At 44.0% G+C, this 16,706-nt stretch overlaps 1 protein-coding gene across 1 annotated transcript; it reads right to left on the bottom strand.

The window, feature by feature from the left end:
- Window positions 1–9,199: 9,199 nt before the first annotated feature.
- LOC102370575 (olfactory receptor 6B1-like) lies at window positions 9,200–10,176 on the bottom strand. The gene is given in 2 exon segments (XM_014524908.1): window positions 9,200–10,080; window positions 10,083–10,176. Coding segments are annotated over 2 exon segments (975 nt in total).
- Between the last annotated feature and the right edge of the window lie 6,530 nt (window positions 10,177–16,706).

The raw sequence follows: 16,706 nt of genomic DNA, 5'->3' as shown, positions 1-16,706 counted from the left end.
GGTCATCCTATGAGGCACTAGTGCACCCACTTTTTTCTCCTCTGCCTTTTCAACTGATTAGCTCCCTGATTAGCTGAAACACATGGAAGGATAGTGACTTGCCCAGCAAACCATTGCCAGAATAATATAAACTAGAAATCCTGATGCAGACTCCAGTGCCATATTCCCAGGATCACAGTGCCTCCGATTGGCATGTTATGGTGTGCTATTCAGTATTTGGCATGGTTAGCAGAATAATCACAAAAGCAAACAGCAGACAGTAAGAGGTGCAGTCTTGGAGGTTTACTTACTTCATAGCAAAAGCTGCATGGATAGATGAAGTATTAAAAAAAAAACAACAAACCCCTATAAAACACTGAAGTATAAGGGTAAAAGCCAATTAAATTACTATACTATAAGGTCTCTCAATTTTTTCAACAACCTGATCAAAATCCTAGTTTGGGTGCTTTAACTTGAGCTTTTTGCATAAAACTTGAGCTTTTTGCATAGTGTCCTACCTCGGGTCTGTACCACACCTGAAGAAACGCACTTTGTGCCTGAAAGCTTGTCTAATATTTTTCCCAAAGTGTGCAGTTGCTCCAATAAAAGATATCATGACACCCCTCACCCCCTTGTTTCTTATATAGGGAAAAAATGTATCCCACTATAGCGTATTATGTTTACCATAATATTTGGCATGTGTATAACTTTGACTAGCCATCACTCTTGTGGAGAACCGACAGAGATTTGGAGCCTGATTTCCAAGTGATGGAAAGATTGCTCAATGACAGTCATCAGAGTTATGCTGAGCTAGTGGAGGAGCTGAACTTTTATTCGTATGGTTCAATGCAATTTTACAGAGGTAGGCAAGGTGCATTTACCCCAGATTGACTTGTAGAAAAACAATGCACAGAGAGGGAAGATCTGAGCTACTGAACATAATACACACACGAAGCTAGAAATAGAACGTGGATCTCATACATGATGTTACATAGTCTCTGTGGTTATGTAAATACATATTGAGATGGATTTTATGATCCATAGAAAACCTGACTCATATGAATAAATTGCTTGGCTTCGATATAAGGAAGGGTATAGACGGTATGAGACATGCAAAAGAAAGAGGCTTCTAAATTGTTATAAGATTTTTACCTGAGTTTATGAATGGGATTATATCATGTGATTGCCTGAGATGGTAGAGGACTGGGCTCAGGGATGCATCTCTTCTAGTCCTGTTTTCCTATGTTCTACTCCACTATGACTCAGTTGTGGCATTAGTGTCCAGCTCTTTGACTCTGTACATTTAGCAAGCTCAGTGGTAGCCAAGTATGAAGAACCTCAATCTGAGCATGGGTTAATATTTTTTTCTCAGCATCACAAAACTGAGCAGAATTCTGTGCATTCAAGAGCTATATCAGTTTTCACCCCCGTCCCAACTCCAAAACCCTCACCTCGGCATCATCTTTCACCCACAGTCTTCTGGTAGTAAGGACACATGGGCTAGGATTTTCACAGGAGGCTTAGGGTATTAGGTATCTGATTCCTCCTGCATGCCAGTCAGAACTGGGTGCATAATTCATTTACACTTGGAACATCTCAGTTCTATATATGCATTTAGAAACTACTTACATCTTGGAGGTAATCCAGATCCTGGCAGTTTGGGATTCCAGCAGGAAATATCTAGTAAGGTCGGGGGGGGGGCAGAAAGGGATCTTCAATATCTTTAGAAGTTCCATGCGCCACCCATGTCAGCAGCACTCACGCACTGTTTATAATATGATGTTATGCCTCTGGGATACTTGTGTTTCTGTCTGTGACTCCTGCCTTCAACTGAAAGGAATGAGATCAGCTCCAAGGATAAGTACATGTGGATTCTCAGGTAGAAAACAGGTTAGGTTTGCACCTTATAGACTGACTAAAACTGAGATGTAATAGCTTTCATGAGCCTGAGCTCTCTTCATCAGATGCTGTGTCAAATTTCCTCTGACTTCACTCTAACGTGGCTGACTACCTCTTTCTGTTCTCGGTCTCCATTCCAATGGGAAGGCTATGCAGCTCTCAAACTACCACCACAATTTTCACCACTGATAAAGTAGGGGCTTGGGGGTTCAATTCTCCCAGGTTCTAATCACCCTGGCTCCCTATGTGAACTTGAGCAACTTGCAGTCCTTGTTCTTCAACTTCCCCATCTGTAAATTATACATCATGATAAGCACTAACCTATCAGTGAGTTCTGGCCAAATCCTTTGACTTTGGAAAATGCTGACAGCATCAGGGTCAAATCTAGGTTCCCTATATCCTAGTGATTCATACTGTAGAAAGCTGGGATTTTAAAAAAAGCTTAAGAAAATTAGATCCCCTAACACCATCACATTTTAAGGGAAAACTCAACATCTCAATCTCTTAGGCTCCATGTCAACTGCAGAATAAGACCATAAGATAAAAAGAGCTAGCAAGCCATGGGAAAAATGAGACAGCGTGATTCTGTGCCATCTGGTCAGGGTAAAGGGTGTATGTTGCTTTTCATGCCATACCTGATCTGCAAATGAAACACTTGGACATGGAACATTTACTGTCTCCAGAAGCATGTAATCCTTTCACAGACTAGAAAGCCTTTACAGATTTTCACCACATGCACACAAGTGTACCTGCTCTATCAGATTTCTTAGTGGCTTGTGAGGGTGAGTGTATAAACGATCTCCTGGCTGGTTATTCCCCATTCACAATCAGTCCTCATTTGGTCTTTGTGGGGAGAAAAAAGAAGCTTTAATAACTAGAGGCAGAGCAAGATGAAATACAAACAAAACACACAGCATTTTCATGATCTCTTGTGCCTCTGAGTTGTGGCAACTTGATCCTGCCATGGTGACTCAAGATCTTCCCTTGGAAGTTACTGAGATATTTCAGAGAGATTCTGGGGATCTTGGGTTATGTTGTGCAGAGCACTTAGTTTTTTATTCCACTTGAAACACAGGGGCTCCTGGTGCTATTCCCGGGTGGGGGAGAGGGGGCACTTGTAATCTGCTTCACCTTTCTCAAGGCTTTGGCTAAATTCACTTTGGCTCACAGGTAGGAGTCAACATAGCAGAATCTGGCCTGGTGGAGTAAACGGCAGAGGGGAGTAGTATGAATTGCTACTGCAAGCCTTGAACACAGAATAACATGTAGCTGTAGCACTCCCAGAGCTGACTAGGCTCATAGCTCAAAGAAAGACCCTAGCTGCGGAAAAGGCTGAAGTGCTCAATGCCTTTTTTGACTCGGTCTTCACAGGCAAGGTCAGTTCCCAGACTACTGCATTAGGCAGCACAGTTTGGGGAGGAAGTGAGTAACCCTCAGTGGTGAAAGAACAGACTGGGGACTACTTAGAAAAGCTGGACATGTACACGTTCATGGGGCCAGATGGGATGCACCCAAGGGTGCTGCAGGAGTTGGCTGATGTGATTGAAGAGCCATTGGCCATCATCTTTGAAAACTCATGGTGATCAGGAGAGGTCCTAGAAGATTGGAAAAGGGCAATCACAGTGCCTGTATTTAAGAAAGGGAAAAAGGAGGATATAGGGAACTACAGAGTAGTCAGCCTCACCTCAGTCCCTGGAAAAATCATGTAACAAATCCTCAAGGAATCCATTTCTAATTACTTAGAGGAGAAGAAGGTGGTTAGGACCAGTTAGCATGGATTCACTAGGGGCAAGTTATGCCTGACCAACCTGACTGCCTTCTATGATGAGGTGACTGGCTCTGTGGATGGAGGGAGACCAGTAGATGTGGTGTACCTTGATTTTAGCAAGGTTTTTGATATGGTCTTCCACAAGTTTTTCTCAGGCAAGCTAAGGAAGTATGGGCTGGATGAATGGACTATCAGGTGGATAGAAAACTGGCTGGAGCATCAGGCTCAGAGTAATAATCAATAGTTTGATATCTTGTTGGCAGGCGGTATCAAGTGGAGTCCCCCACAGGGCCGGTTCTGGGGCTGGTTTTGTTCAATGTCTTCATAAGCAACCTGGAAGATGGCATAGAGTGCACCCTCAGCTAGTTTGCACTTAGGACAGAGTGATCTTATGCACCAGTACAGCCTGGGGGCTGACTGGCTGGAAAGCAGCTCTCTAGAAAAGGACCTGGGGTTACAGTGGGGAAAAAACCTGAATGAGTCAGCAGTGTGCTCTTGTGGCCAAGAAGACTAATGGCATCCTGGGCCAATAGGTTCAAGGAAGTGATTATTCCCCTCTATTCAGCGCTGGTGAGGCCACATCTTGGAGTACTGTGTTCACTTTTGGGCCCCCCGCTATAGAAAGGATGTGGACAAATTGGAGAGAATCCAGTGGAGGGTGACAAAAATGGTGAAGGGGCTGGGGGACATGACTTGTGAGGAAAGACTGAGGGAAATGGGCTTATTTAGTCTAGTGAAGAGAAGATTGAGGGGATTTAATAGCAACCTTCAACTACCTGAAGAGGGGTTCAAAAGAGGATGAAGCTGTCAGTGGTGGCAGATGACAGAACAAGGAGCAGTGGTCTCAAGTTGCAGCAAGGCAAGTTTAGGTTACATATTAGGAAGAATTTTCTCACCAGGAGGGTAGTTAAACACTGGAACAGGTTACCCTGAGATGTGATAGAAGCTCCATCCTTGGATGTTTTCAAAACCCAGTTAGGCAAAATTTTGACTGGGATGATCTATTTGGGGCTGGTCCTGTTTTGAACCAGGGGTTGGACTAGATGCGACCTCTTGAGGTCACTTCCAACTCTCATTTTCTGTGCTTCTGAGGGCTTTATTCTTCATGAAGGTATAGTCTACTCCTTTAAACTAACTATTCACATGACTTAGTCTTCTCAACAGATATCCTCATGTGTGTGCTGAGCAGAGCTGGTCAAAAATGTGCGATTATTCCTTCATTCAGTGGAAAATTTTTACTGCAAAAGATGCATTAAGGGGAAAGGGCTGTGGAGGGGTACCTGGGGGAGAGTGAGTGGGATTGGAGGTGTGTAGGAATTGCCAACTGCATCATTTACCTTCAGCACCTTTAATGCTGATCACTGTGCCTGGAGGAAAGTAAGCAGCTTGGCCCATTAGAACAGAGCATGCCCATTTCAGATGTGGACAAACACATCATCTGGAGTCATGAGGCATATTCTATTTGGCTAGGGGACAGACATGCAAAAAGCCTGAGCCTCAATTGATTCAATCTTTACAGGTTAGTCTAACCTGGCTAGGTTAAAACAGTTTTGTCACCAGACAGACATCCCAGAAATGGAGACTCGTGCCTGCAGTGGCTTAGGCTAGAAGCCGGGTGGTTCTAGCTTGCACAGGACTGAGCTGAGGGGGGCATGGCCAGGCCCCAGCAGGACCCTGCGATTAGGGAAGGGTGCCCCCTCCTTGATAACAGAGCATTTTATCAGCAGTTAACACCCCATCAGAAAACAAAACCTCCCTCATTACAAGCTCTTCTTAAACAGCTTTTTTTCCAAATGAAGGAATGCAGGGACATTACCATCTCAGCGGTTGATTATCTCCAAAAAAGCCCTAAGTGGATGCTGCCCTATCTGCATTATACAGTATTAGTTAGCGTACCACATGCTGGCTATGGTCCATACTCTGGCAGAGAGGAGGAAGGAATCTCTGCTTTAGCAGCGAGTGGGGGTGGGGGGGAGGGGGGCATGGGGAAGCCAGCAGACCCTGTGTGCCTGCCAGTCTCTGCCTGATCTCCAGCCAGGGAGCAGAGGGGAGGGGCCAGTCCTGCTGTGGAGCAGAGAGCCCTGCCAAGCCCAGAGAGTATGCCAGGATGCTGGGGGTTTATCTTAAACCAGCAAGGGGTCTGGGACAGATATTGCATAAACCGGTTTGAGCCTAATCAACTAAGTCTGATACTACATTCAACCAGATTTATCTTAAATCAGTTACAGCCATTTTCAAACTGGTTTATGCGCACTGAACATTTGTTCTGTTACAGGTTTAAACCAGTTTCTGATCACTTAAACCGGTTTAGGTATAATGTATGTCCATAGCCTCTGGGTACTTGTATGGGCACCTAGCTGTGGCTGGGGATGGATTTCTTTCTCAAAGGGGAATGGTACAGTAGATGCTGGGTTTTTTTCTGAGAAGAGGATTTTGTGAACTAGCCAGGGGTACATATAGCCAAAGCAAACAACTTATTGGGACTTCTGAGATGCTTCAGCCATTTCCTATGGCTTTTATTTGAAACGACACTGCTTCCACTATCAGCTTTGTCAGACAGCTGATGAGCTCCAGTAGATTGGAGAACAGTGGCTTTTTGAAGTAAAAACTGTAACAAACAGCTAAGAAAGCTCATCCTTAATTTAGCAATGTGCTGTAAGATATGCAGGTTGAGAACTACCTGAATGCAAGTTACTTGGGTTATACTGAGCTTGGATGGCTTGAAGTGCAGTGTGTAGCTTTTCCATAGAGCCCTTACCTACCCACCTAATGAAGCTAGGCGCAAAACTGCTGGCGTTTGGGTATCTATATTCATTAAACCCTTTGGCAACGTCCAACCTAAGAGTGGATTCCCTGAGTATCATTATTTTACAGTCTCTGTGGACAGAATTTTGTAGTGAGTGCTCCCATCCAAAGGTGATATCTGCCACCAAATTTTGAAGCAAAAAAACCTAGTCATCCAGGTATCCAGAGTTGGTTATCTGTGTGTCATTTTTGATCATCTTATGCATTGCTGGCATTCTATTCTGGGGCCCTGTCCACATGACCAACTATGCGTGACTACATAATCACACAGAATAAGCATGTCCAGTAGCAACCCAGGCTCATCTGAATGCTCCTTGTGGGTGTATAGTGGCCTTAGATGCCCAGAAATTGTCAGCTGAAATCCAAAAATATTGTATTAAGCTTCAGGAGTGGAAGAAAGCTGTACATAGCTGGGGCATTCACCTAGGAAGCTGGGGGTCATTATTTTATATTACTTACTGAGAGTGCCTTTGAACCTGGGCACCACTCAAACCACCTGGACACAGGTGAGATATTGCATCAGTCCTTTTGTGGTACTTGTTCTGAAGCTGAGCCAGTCTCAGTCATCGGGATGGTGGGGGGGAATGGATGGAGGGCCATGCTGGGAGCTTCTGTCAATGAGACAAAAGGCTTCAGCTAGAGCCCAGGCCTACTTTCTTTGGCAGCTAAGAGCCACCTTGCTGAGCTACACATCCACAGGCTTGTTGCCTTCTCCCTGACCCCACACTTTTACAGACCTCCCTCTTTGAAGCTGCCCTCCTAGGCAATCACAAAGGAGAGTCAGAACAGGGCCTGTGTAGTGGCTGACCTGTGGTATAGTCATTAGTGCTGCACTGGGAAATGAGAGAGGCCATGATTCAAACCCCTCTGTGTTCATAAGTCCTCAAATGCAGGACTGCCAGCTTCCCCAGTGAGTGCCCTAGCTACCCAACTATTTGGAGGAAGAGATGTGGGGGGAAATATGCCTCTTCCATGCCAGAGCATGTTGCCAGTCTGGGTATGTATGTAGTCTTTTATATACACACAAAATGACAATTTTTGTATAAGTGACATTTTTGGGACTTAGATGACCAAATCTGATCACCTAAGCATCCAGAACAAAATAAAAATGCTACCCCAAATGTCAAAGTTTTAAGGTGCTTAGATCTGAGATCTAGATTAGGCCTTTCCTAAACCTTCCATGTGGGAAAAGCACGGATTAAAATAGCATGTTATCTTGGGCATTGATTTAAATTTTTTAATGGAACTGAATCCAGAATCAGCTAACTAATTTTTATTTATTTAATGTCACTCAATACAGTGCAGAAGACTTCAAAGAGATGTACATGAGCACAAATTACTAAAATCCCCTAAGTCCTGTCCATAGTAAATGGAGGGAAGGAAACAAAACATGCTTATATCAATTGTGTCCTTTAGGGTTAATGTGGAACAGATCTTTCTGGAAAAGTCTCAGCACTTGTCCCCTAGGTTGCCAATTCTATTGTCTGGTATCTCTCACTTCTGGGAGAATTCTCAACCTCTTTAATTGCCAGGCAGTCAAGCTTGGGACTGGTGCATGAGCTCTGAAGACAACACAAATTTCAAGGAAACTGGATATCTCAGCCATGTATTTTTTCATAGTTCCTTTAGTGAGCATCTAGGAATGGAGAAGAAAGAACTTTTGACTAATGAATAGATATCAGATTCTTTACTGAGGAGTGTGGGCATGGCTCAGCTTTCCAGGTCTTCCAGTCTTTGGTCTTCCAACTTGTTGGTTACTGTCAATGCACAGGATCTCCCTCACTCCATGTCCATAAATGGAATGATGCTCCTTCCCCCTTACCTCCATGCATTGCTTCTGTTGGCACTGGATTTATGACCCAGATATCTTGTTTCGAGTGAACCCAAACCCTCAGGTCAACCATGACTACTTCTAGTTGATAATAGGCAAATTGTATTGATGTACAGTGATACCAGATAAGAGTAATGCAGGCCAGGAAAACAAAATAGCCCCCCCCCCCCCACCCCCCCCCCCCCCCCACAATTCTATATCTACCAGTCCTAGGGCTGTCACAGCGGAAAGGTATGTCTGACCACTATGTGAGCTTTACCATATGGTTCTCTCTTGAATGTCAGATGTCAGCAGCCTGGAGGTTGAGGGCCAAGGCCCACGGCCCTGCAGTGGGGTGGGTGAGATGGGCTGGTCATGTGCCCTCTGTCCACGGTCCCTCAGGGTCCCTTTCCTGCTCTGAAATCCCTCTTTTTGTATCCCTTTTCTCCTCTGATGACTCTTCATTCCTGGGTACTGTTGATTGATTTTTTTTTCCTGTGGTCATCATACTGTCCACAGTTTGTCCTGTCAGCATATACCTTTGTTCCAACAAGCCCATCACATGCGCCCATTTTAATTTGGTCATTTACCAGTGTCTTAATTCGGTCCCTCCACCAAAACCAGAAATCCCAACGGCTTTGCAGCTAGTCACTGTGACTTGGCCAATGTGGCAGAGTCCCTTATCTCATGTTATTGAACAGTGTGGTAGATATTTTCAATTTACCCAGCCTGTGTATGTCAGCTTGTCTGTTGGTTTCAGACACAGTAGGTCTTGAAGGAAATTGTCAAACAGCCCTTTAGAAACAAATTAACCCTTGCCATACCCATAGACCATTATTCTAATTCATATCTACTTAACCTACAAGTCAATTTCCAAAAGCAAATTTCTAAATATCATTTTCTAGCCATCAACTTCCACTAGTAAGGAATTGTCTGTTTCACTGATGGGAAGTGATGTGTATGTTGGGTACAGAAGCCTCTGGTATGGGACTTTTGTTGCAGAAGGTTTTCCTTAGTGCTCCCTTCACCTCCTGGTTCCTCAGGCAGTAAATGAAGGGGTTTAGCATTGGGGTGACAACAGTATACACAACTGAAACCAATTTATTCAAATCAAAAGGGTGAATTCTCTTGGGTCTTGCATACATGAAAAGAGTTGCTGAGAAGAAAATGACGACCACAGTGAGATGGGAAGTACAGGTGGAGAAGGCTTTCTTCCTTCCCTGGGCTGTGGGGATGCACAGGATGGTGCCAATGATGCAGACGTAGGAGATGATGGTGATGGAGAGTGGGACCAGTAGGATGATCAAGGCCAGGATGAAGTCCACTATTTCTGCTGTGGTCATGTCAGCACATGACATATTCAGTAAGGGGCTGATGTCACAAAAGAAATGGTTGATGATATCGGGACCACAGAATGACAGCCAGGAGATGAAGAAAACTTTCAGCATGGAAGCCAGGAAACCAGTTAGCCAAGAGCATAATGCTAGCTGCACACAAAGGTGGCGGCTCATGATGGCTGGGTAGCGCAATGGGTTGCAGATAGCCACATAGCGATCATAAGCCATGACAGCTAGGAACATGCACTCTGTGCATATGAGGGAGCTGGAGAAATAGAGCTGGGTCATGCATCCTACAAAAGAAATGCTCTTCCTTTCAGACAAGAAATTCACCAGTAATTTGGGGATTGTGACTGAGACATACCAGGCCTCTAGAAAGGAAAGGTTGCTGAGGAAGAAGTACATAGGCTTGCAGAGGTGATGGTTTGTTTTGATCAGGGCAATGATGACCAAGTTCTCCAGAAGAGTCAGAATGTAGGCCGCAGGAATATCACAAAGAGCAGCACCTGTATCTCTACAATGGTCGGGAATCCCAGGAGAATGAACTCTTGGAATCTGGTGCTGTTCTCCCATTCCATGGTGACAGACCAGAGTATCGGAGGGAAAGTGGAGAAGAAGAGGAAAATGTGAAAGAATTGTAAAAAAGCAAAGCCAACTAAAAAAGAAAGTAGTAGAAAGAAATGGTCAATAGAAGAAGAATTATAGAGATAGAAAAAAGAGGAAGCAAGAGGGAAAGGAGAAACAACAAAAAGAAGGAAAATTAGAAAACAAAAGGAAAAATAAAGTTAGTTGGTTCAGAATAAATACATCATTCTGCAGACACAGATGCCTGGTTTATTATGATGCTTCACAGTGGGCACATCTACATGTGAAATCAGTGTCATGCAGTAAACTCTGGAGCCATTTTCTCTGGAGTTTATTGCTCTCAGTTGCAATATTTACACGTCTGGCACTGAAGCACGTTGAGTTGGGGCAGTGCAGCCCCAACTAGCAGGGAGTCCAAGGGGTAAATGGGGCATCAGGGCAGGTTGTGTGAGGGTCAGAGCCTGGGTGGCTTATCCAGGGGCAGGGGGGGAATAACACTGCTGTGCACACCCGAAGGGAGGCCTGGGGGGCATATGCTCCATGAATTTGTGCATGGGGTGGAGGTGGCTGTAGGCTAGAGTCTGTGCTCTGTGTGCAGCAGGTGCATGGCATTGCACTGCTCTGGGGCAGTGGCTTCAGGGCACAGGCTCCAGCCTGCAGTGGCAGCCAGCTCCACCATGTGCACAGATCCAGAGGGCATGTCCATCTTGGAGCTCCCCCAGAGTGTGCACAGTGGTGGGAACCCACCCTGGCCTGGGGGCCCCATTCATCCCAGGCCCTTCTCCTGCCCCTGCCCTTGCCCCACTCCATCCCTCACCGTGGGGGTCTCAATCTGTGCTCCCCCCCCGGTGCCATTTTCCCATGACAGACTTACCTGATGTGCTGGGCAGTGCTCTACATGACCCAGGCTGCTGCAGGCTCTGGCAGTGTGTCTGTGTCTGTGTGCACCCCTCCCCCCACTGCTGCTGCTTCTTGGAGCCTGTGCCTGGGCTGTCCTGAGGCCCTACCTGCTGCCCCCCACTTGTGGGGAGCTAAGCCCCATTAGTCCTGGCCTGCCGCTGCCTATGGACAGTACTAACTTGCCACAGAGTTACTTAGTTTACTCTGGCCCAATAGCTCCACACGTGTAGGTGAAGATGCTTTATTGTGGAGCTAATTAGGCAGCTACAGAGTGCATCTTGTCTAGGTACCCCCTTTCAGTTTTTATATTCTCTGGTACAGTTTGTTGAAGGCACAGATAGGAAGTAGGTGCCCAAATCTCATTGATTTCCAAAGGGGCTTTGGGAATGTCAGTGTCCTTTGTGCCTTTGAAAACTCCAATGGTAGTTGCTGACCAAACAGGTCTAAGAATTGCTCAGCAATATGTTAATCTCAGCTTTGTCCTTCCTTTAGTCACATTGGCTTTGAAGTTCCTGGAGTGTAAATGACACATGAACATCGGGCTGGGTCTTAAAGGGTGTAAGGGCCAACTGCACCCTGGCTCTTATCATTCCCAGCTTGACTCATAATTAATAATTTGGCTAGCTCATAAATTGATCTTCAGTGCAAGGGGTTATATCCTTACAGGCTAATGTGTAGTCTAGTATGGAATATGCTGGCTTGAAACTCGGGTACTGGTGGTTCTATTTCTTGCACTACCCTTTGGCTTTGGGTTAGAGAAGTGAGTTTTTCTGTGTATGAAATGGAAACAGTGGTGCTGACCTGCCTTGAAAATACCTTTGACCTCTACTGATTTAAACACACACACCACTCCACAAGAGTCAGGTAGTGCTATAGGTTGAAGTTGGGCATTTTTAAAAGCTGCATTGGCACTTGGCTTTGATTTCTATAGGCCTTTGTCTTTGCTGATAACTTTTCCTTATTTTACTATGTTATTGGGTTAGCAGCTGATGAAGTAAGCTATGGGCTCACAAAAAGATTACACATCTCCAATTTAGTCTATGAGGTGCAGCTCTTCCCTGCCTTCTACCTGACTTAACACTAGCACAAGCTAATTATGTCTCTGCTCAAATAAACGGTGTTAGTCTGTACAGTCTGTACTGTCAATGGGATCTCCAAAGAGTGATTCAGAAAACTGATACTGGAACTAGTCAACATGAAAGGGCATGCACAGGGATTACCCAATACCCATCTTTCTCCAGAGTCAGGCTCTTGGCTGTACATAAGCACCTTTAGGATTCAAAGCACTTCATCCACTTCTGAGAACAGATGCCTAACCAACATCATTGTTGTTGGGATGGTGTCAGTGCCCACCTTTTACATAAAAGCCTATAGGTTACAGCACTTGGTCAGGAAGTTAGAGACTTGGGTTCAGCCCTCAGCCTGAGGAGAATCCCCTCAGCCTGAGGGGATTCAAACTCATTTTTTCCATCTCCCAGGAGAGTGCCTGAACCACCAGCCTATAAAAAGAGGGACAGAAAGCAGAAGGGAGCCTAAATCTGTTGCCTAAAGGTTAGGCCATTCTCCTACACACAGTGAGACAACCTGGTGTCTGTCCTGACTCCCAGGGTTGTTTAGTTATTTTACATTAGACACAAAATCCTGAAATAGGGATCACAGTTTAAGGTGCTTGCCTTCGGGCTAAATGTCTCTACACAAGACTATAGTCAGGCTCCTTTCCATTTGCTCTCCTTCTGGTACCAGGTATCATGCACTGCTTTCTGCACAACTCTAGCAGAAGCAGTAGAGATTACTGCACTTGACTACTGTATGGTATGGCAGTGGCTGAGATGGGTCTAAAATCCCAATCTCCCACTCCCTAAGTAAGTCTAACCAATAGACTATTCTGTAAGATGTGGGGATCATCCCCAGATGGATCCCTCTGATTTACCATGCACACTTGGAGCAGGTGTAAAACCTGCACATTACATGCATGTGCTACACATGCTCAGAGCATGCCTGGTGGATGAAGGCCCTCAAGTGCCTGTATCTGAATCACACTAAAGTGTAGACAGAATGAAGATATCTCGCTGCTCAGACTGAGGTGATTCTGTTTAGGGGTCTAGAGCGTCTGCAATCCAGGGTTTAGGCACCCAAAGGGTTTTGTGGCTCAGGTGGGTTTTTTTTTGCAGCTTAGGTGCCTAAATGTCATCTGTGTCCCATTTAGGTGCCTAGATGAGCAATTAGAGTCTGGTTCTAAGAGTGTGTTTGAGTGCATGCATGGGTGCATTTAATCCCCAGGATAAATATTTTGTTGGATTGATACTGGCAGAATCAAGCACATATTAGAGATTACTTTTCAGTGTTGGTATCATCACCACCACTATATGCTCTTTGAGTAAGTCTTTCTTACCTATGTACAGCACCTAGAAAAAAGGAACCTCAGCCTTAGCTGGGTGCTTTAGAAATAATAGCAGTGGCAGCTCCTTGCCACCTTTGTTGTATCCCTTTTTCCAGTGTCTGCAATGCTGAGACAAAAGGAAAGACTTTTTTAAAGATTAAAGGGGTCTGGTTTGTATGGAGAAATGGAAACAATATACCTGGGATGAGGATGAAATTAATTCACAGGTTAAAACTAGAAATGTGGGGCAGGAAGAAGAAAAGTATAGCTTGAAATGTTTGTGGTTTGTTGGGATCTCATCATGGCAGTATCTGCAATATCCTGCACATTGGAAATTGGTTCTACTGGAAGACTTTAGGCACCTCTGGATCAAGAAAGGTGATAATATTCTAGATTCACTGATGCCTTGACCTAAGTTAGACCTACATTAACAATGGCATTCTCTCTGAGACAGTGAAAGGCAGGGGGATAAAATAATAATCAGAATCATAAGAAAATCATGGGTTGCAAAGACGGTTAAGGGTCATTTACTCCAAACCCCACATCTGTATTTTCTTCTTCCTTCACCACCTCCTTCTCATAATATTATGCCAGTTTCAATATTTTTATTTATCTGATGAAAAGGTAAAAACACAATTTTTATTCCCCCCCTCCCCTGAGACACAGGCATAGAAGGGTCTACATGGGTCATCAAGCAGTCTCTTGCTGTTACCAGTAATCACATCATAAAATCTACCAGTGTTTCATAAATGGATCAGGCTCTTTTTTGCTATTCAGACTGTACAGCAGAACAGAGAAATATTTTGACAACAATTGATAAATGAGGTTAATTTTATCCATCTCTACACATACTCTGCTAATCTCCCTTGATGCCAGAGTATTTTAGGAACTTGATTTGAAATTAAACTCATCTAGCATTAATTTAAATATGCAAGCAAATATATTAAAAGGAACAAAAATACAGATGTATTGTTACAGTAAGTGCAACAGCAGCTGAGTCATAATTTCAACCATATTTAAATACCGCCCCACACACCTAAAAATCCTAATTACATTTAACAGTCATCATATATCCAGCAGCAGCAACATGAATGTAAGAGATATTTAGGGTTCTACCCTGTAAACTTTTTTTTGCATATGGCTAATATTTCTATGAGCATAATCATCATCATCAGTAATTGCACTGACTGTAAAAAAATAAATAAATAAAAATGAACCATGGGGCTTTTTCTCAAGAATAACTGACTAGACATACTAGAAATGAGGACCATAAATCACAGAGTTATCTTTCATGTGCACGCATGCACACATTCACTTAATGTAATACCTGTAAATGGCATGATTCGGTCTAAAACGGAAATGTTTAAAAGAGCTTGAGGGATCTAAGGATCAAACTTCCAGTGAAAGCCAATGAACTTTGGTTCCTGAATCTCTTGTGCTAATATAATTTAGCAGTTATGCACATGTACTTTATAGGAAAATGGTGAAAATCACTCTTGACAGCCTGTCTGAAGGTATGTCACACTCCCACACACATGTACACACCATTTGTCCTTCTGTTTGTCTTTCTGATCTCACTTACTATAGTATCTAAATTAATGCCAAACAAGATTATTAACAAGATTTTTAAGTGGTCCAGTTTGACACTAAACCAGTGGTTCTCAACCTTTTTAGACTTAGCTCCTCTTAGAAAGTGCCAATTCTTAACTTTCACTCATGTTTTTTAGTATGGAAAAATAATAGAGCAATTCTTCTCTTGCACAGCGCTCAGAGATCACAACAGATCAGACTGTTTTTGACACTATAGATTCCTATCTGAAATCTCAGTGTTTGCCTTTTGAATCCTGTGTTTGCACAGCTAACAGTGCTGACTCTGTATATCACCCTTGTTGAGAATTATTACACTAGACTAAGAATGGAGACTTATTTGTTTAACTCTTAGTACAATATCATTGAAGAATGTGCCAGATCTATCCCTAAACAAGTCCTCTAAGGAATAATAATAATAATTGCAGTATTTATCTTTGACTTAATGTCTTTTTCATACATCCCCACCTGCACACACCATGACCCTGACTATGCATCCAGGCTTGCTGTTGAAATCAATATAATACAGATTCCATTATGGTATAGCATCTTATCCTGTGAAAGCTCCTAAGTAAGGATAAAATCAAATAAATTACTATTCCTTTACCTTAGCTGTCAGTAGGTAATGGGGATCTGTTAACATTCTTTGATGCATTAGGCAATTTTTTCCCTTTCATCTTCCAGTAAGACTCCGTGGGCCCAAATCAAAAGTGGTATAAGTTGTTTCAGTTCCACTAACTTAAGGATGATATCTCTGTTTCTAGAAGGTCTATTTCAGCATGCAATGACAAGCATGATATATGCTAGTTAACCCCTAGGGCCTAATCAGAAAACTATCTTTAAGAGCTCCAAGCAGTACTAACCCATGTCTATGGGACTGATTAAGGGTTGTACACATGCACTCCCTTGAAAGGCTACTATGCATTAAACTATCAAGGAAACAATGTTTACTTTGGAGTCATGGGCATCAGTAGAAGAAACTATGCAGCTGAACTAAGCTAGTGCTTAGGTATTTGACCTGAGGAGATTAATCACTTACTTTGTTGTTGTTGAGGAATGGGGAGCTGGTAGAGAAGCAAGGATGTTCTCCTAGCTGGGGACCACAGCCAAGAAGAGAGATAGATGTGGTGGGAATGAGTATTTTTGCATATAAGAGGTGCCCAGCTCTGGCAGTGGAATTCACCAAGTTGGTGTATAAATTCCTTTTGCTTTAAATGGAGAGAGTGGGGTAACCCAAAGATAAGTTTGCTGAGTGAGGGGATATTTCAATGGAAGAGTATAGGAAGCATATAAGGATGCATAAGTGTTGATGGGGTGGTGGGATGGGGAAGGAGGGGGACACAACTGCATCGCCACCACCCGCGCTGCTGTTGGGTGCTGGCTCCAACCAGGCTGCAGCCCCATGCCCCACTGTTGGTGCAGAAATCCGGGGGGGGCATATACCCCCTTGCCTCCCTCCCCCCCCCCCCCCCCAATGCATTGCCTATGATAGGAAGCATTGCAGAGAGGGTCTGAAACCTCGCATCTCTCCTGGAATCAGGCTCCTACCTACAGACCCAAGCTAGCTTCCCAAATGGGACTGGGATTCATAGCCTGAAACTAGTTTTTGGAATTGGCCATTGAATTGCTCCTTCTTGTTGAGTCAATTGGCTCACT

The sequence above is a fragment of the Alligator sinensis genome, unplaced genomic scaffold, assembly GCF_000455745.1.
Source record: "Alligator sinensis unplaced genomic scaffold, ASM45574v1 scaffold79_1, whole genome shotgun sequence".
In the NCBI taxonomy this organism is placed as follows: domain Eukaryota; kingdom Metazoa; phylum Chordata; order Crocodylia; family Alligatoridae; genus Alligator; species Alligator sinensis.
Note: the sequence above shows the minus strand (reverse complement) of the source record. Positions and strands in the feature narration are given on the sequence as shown.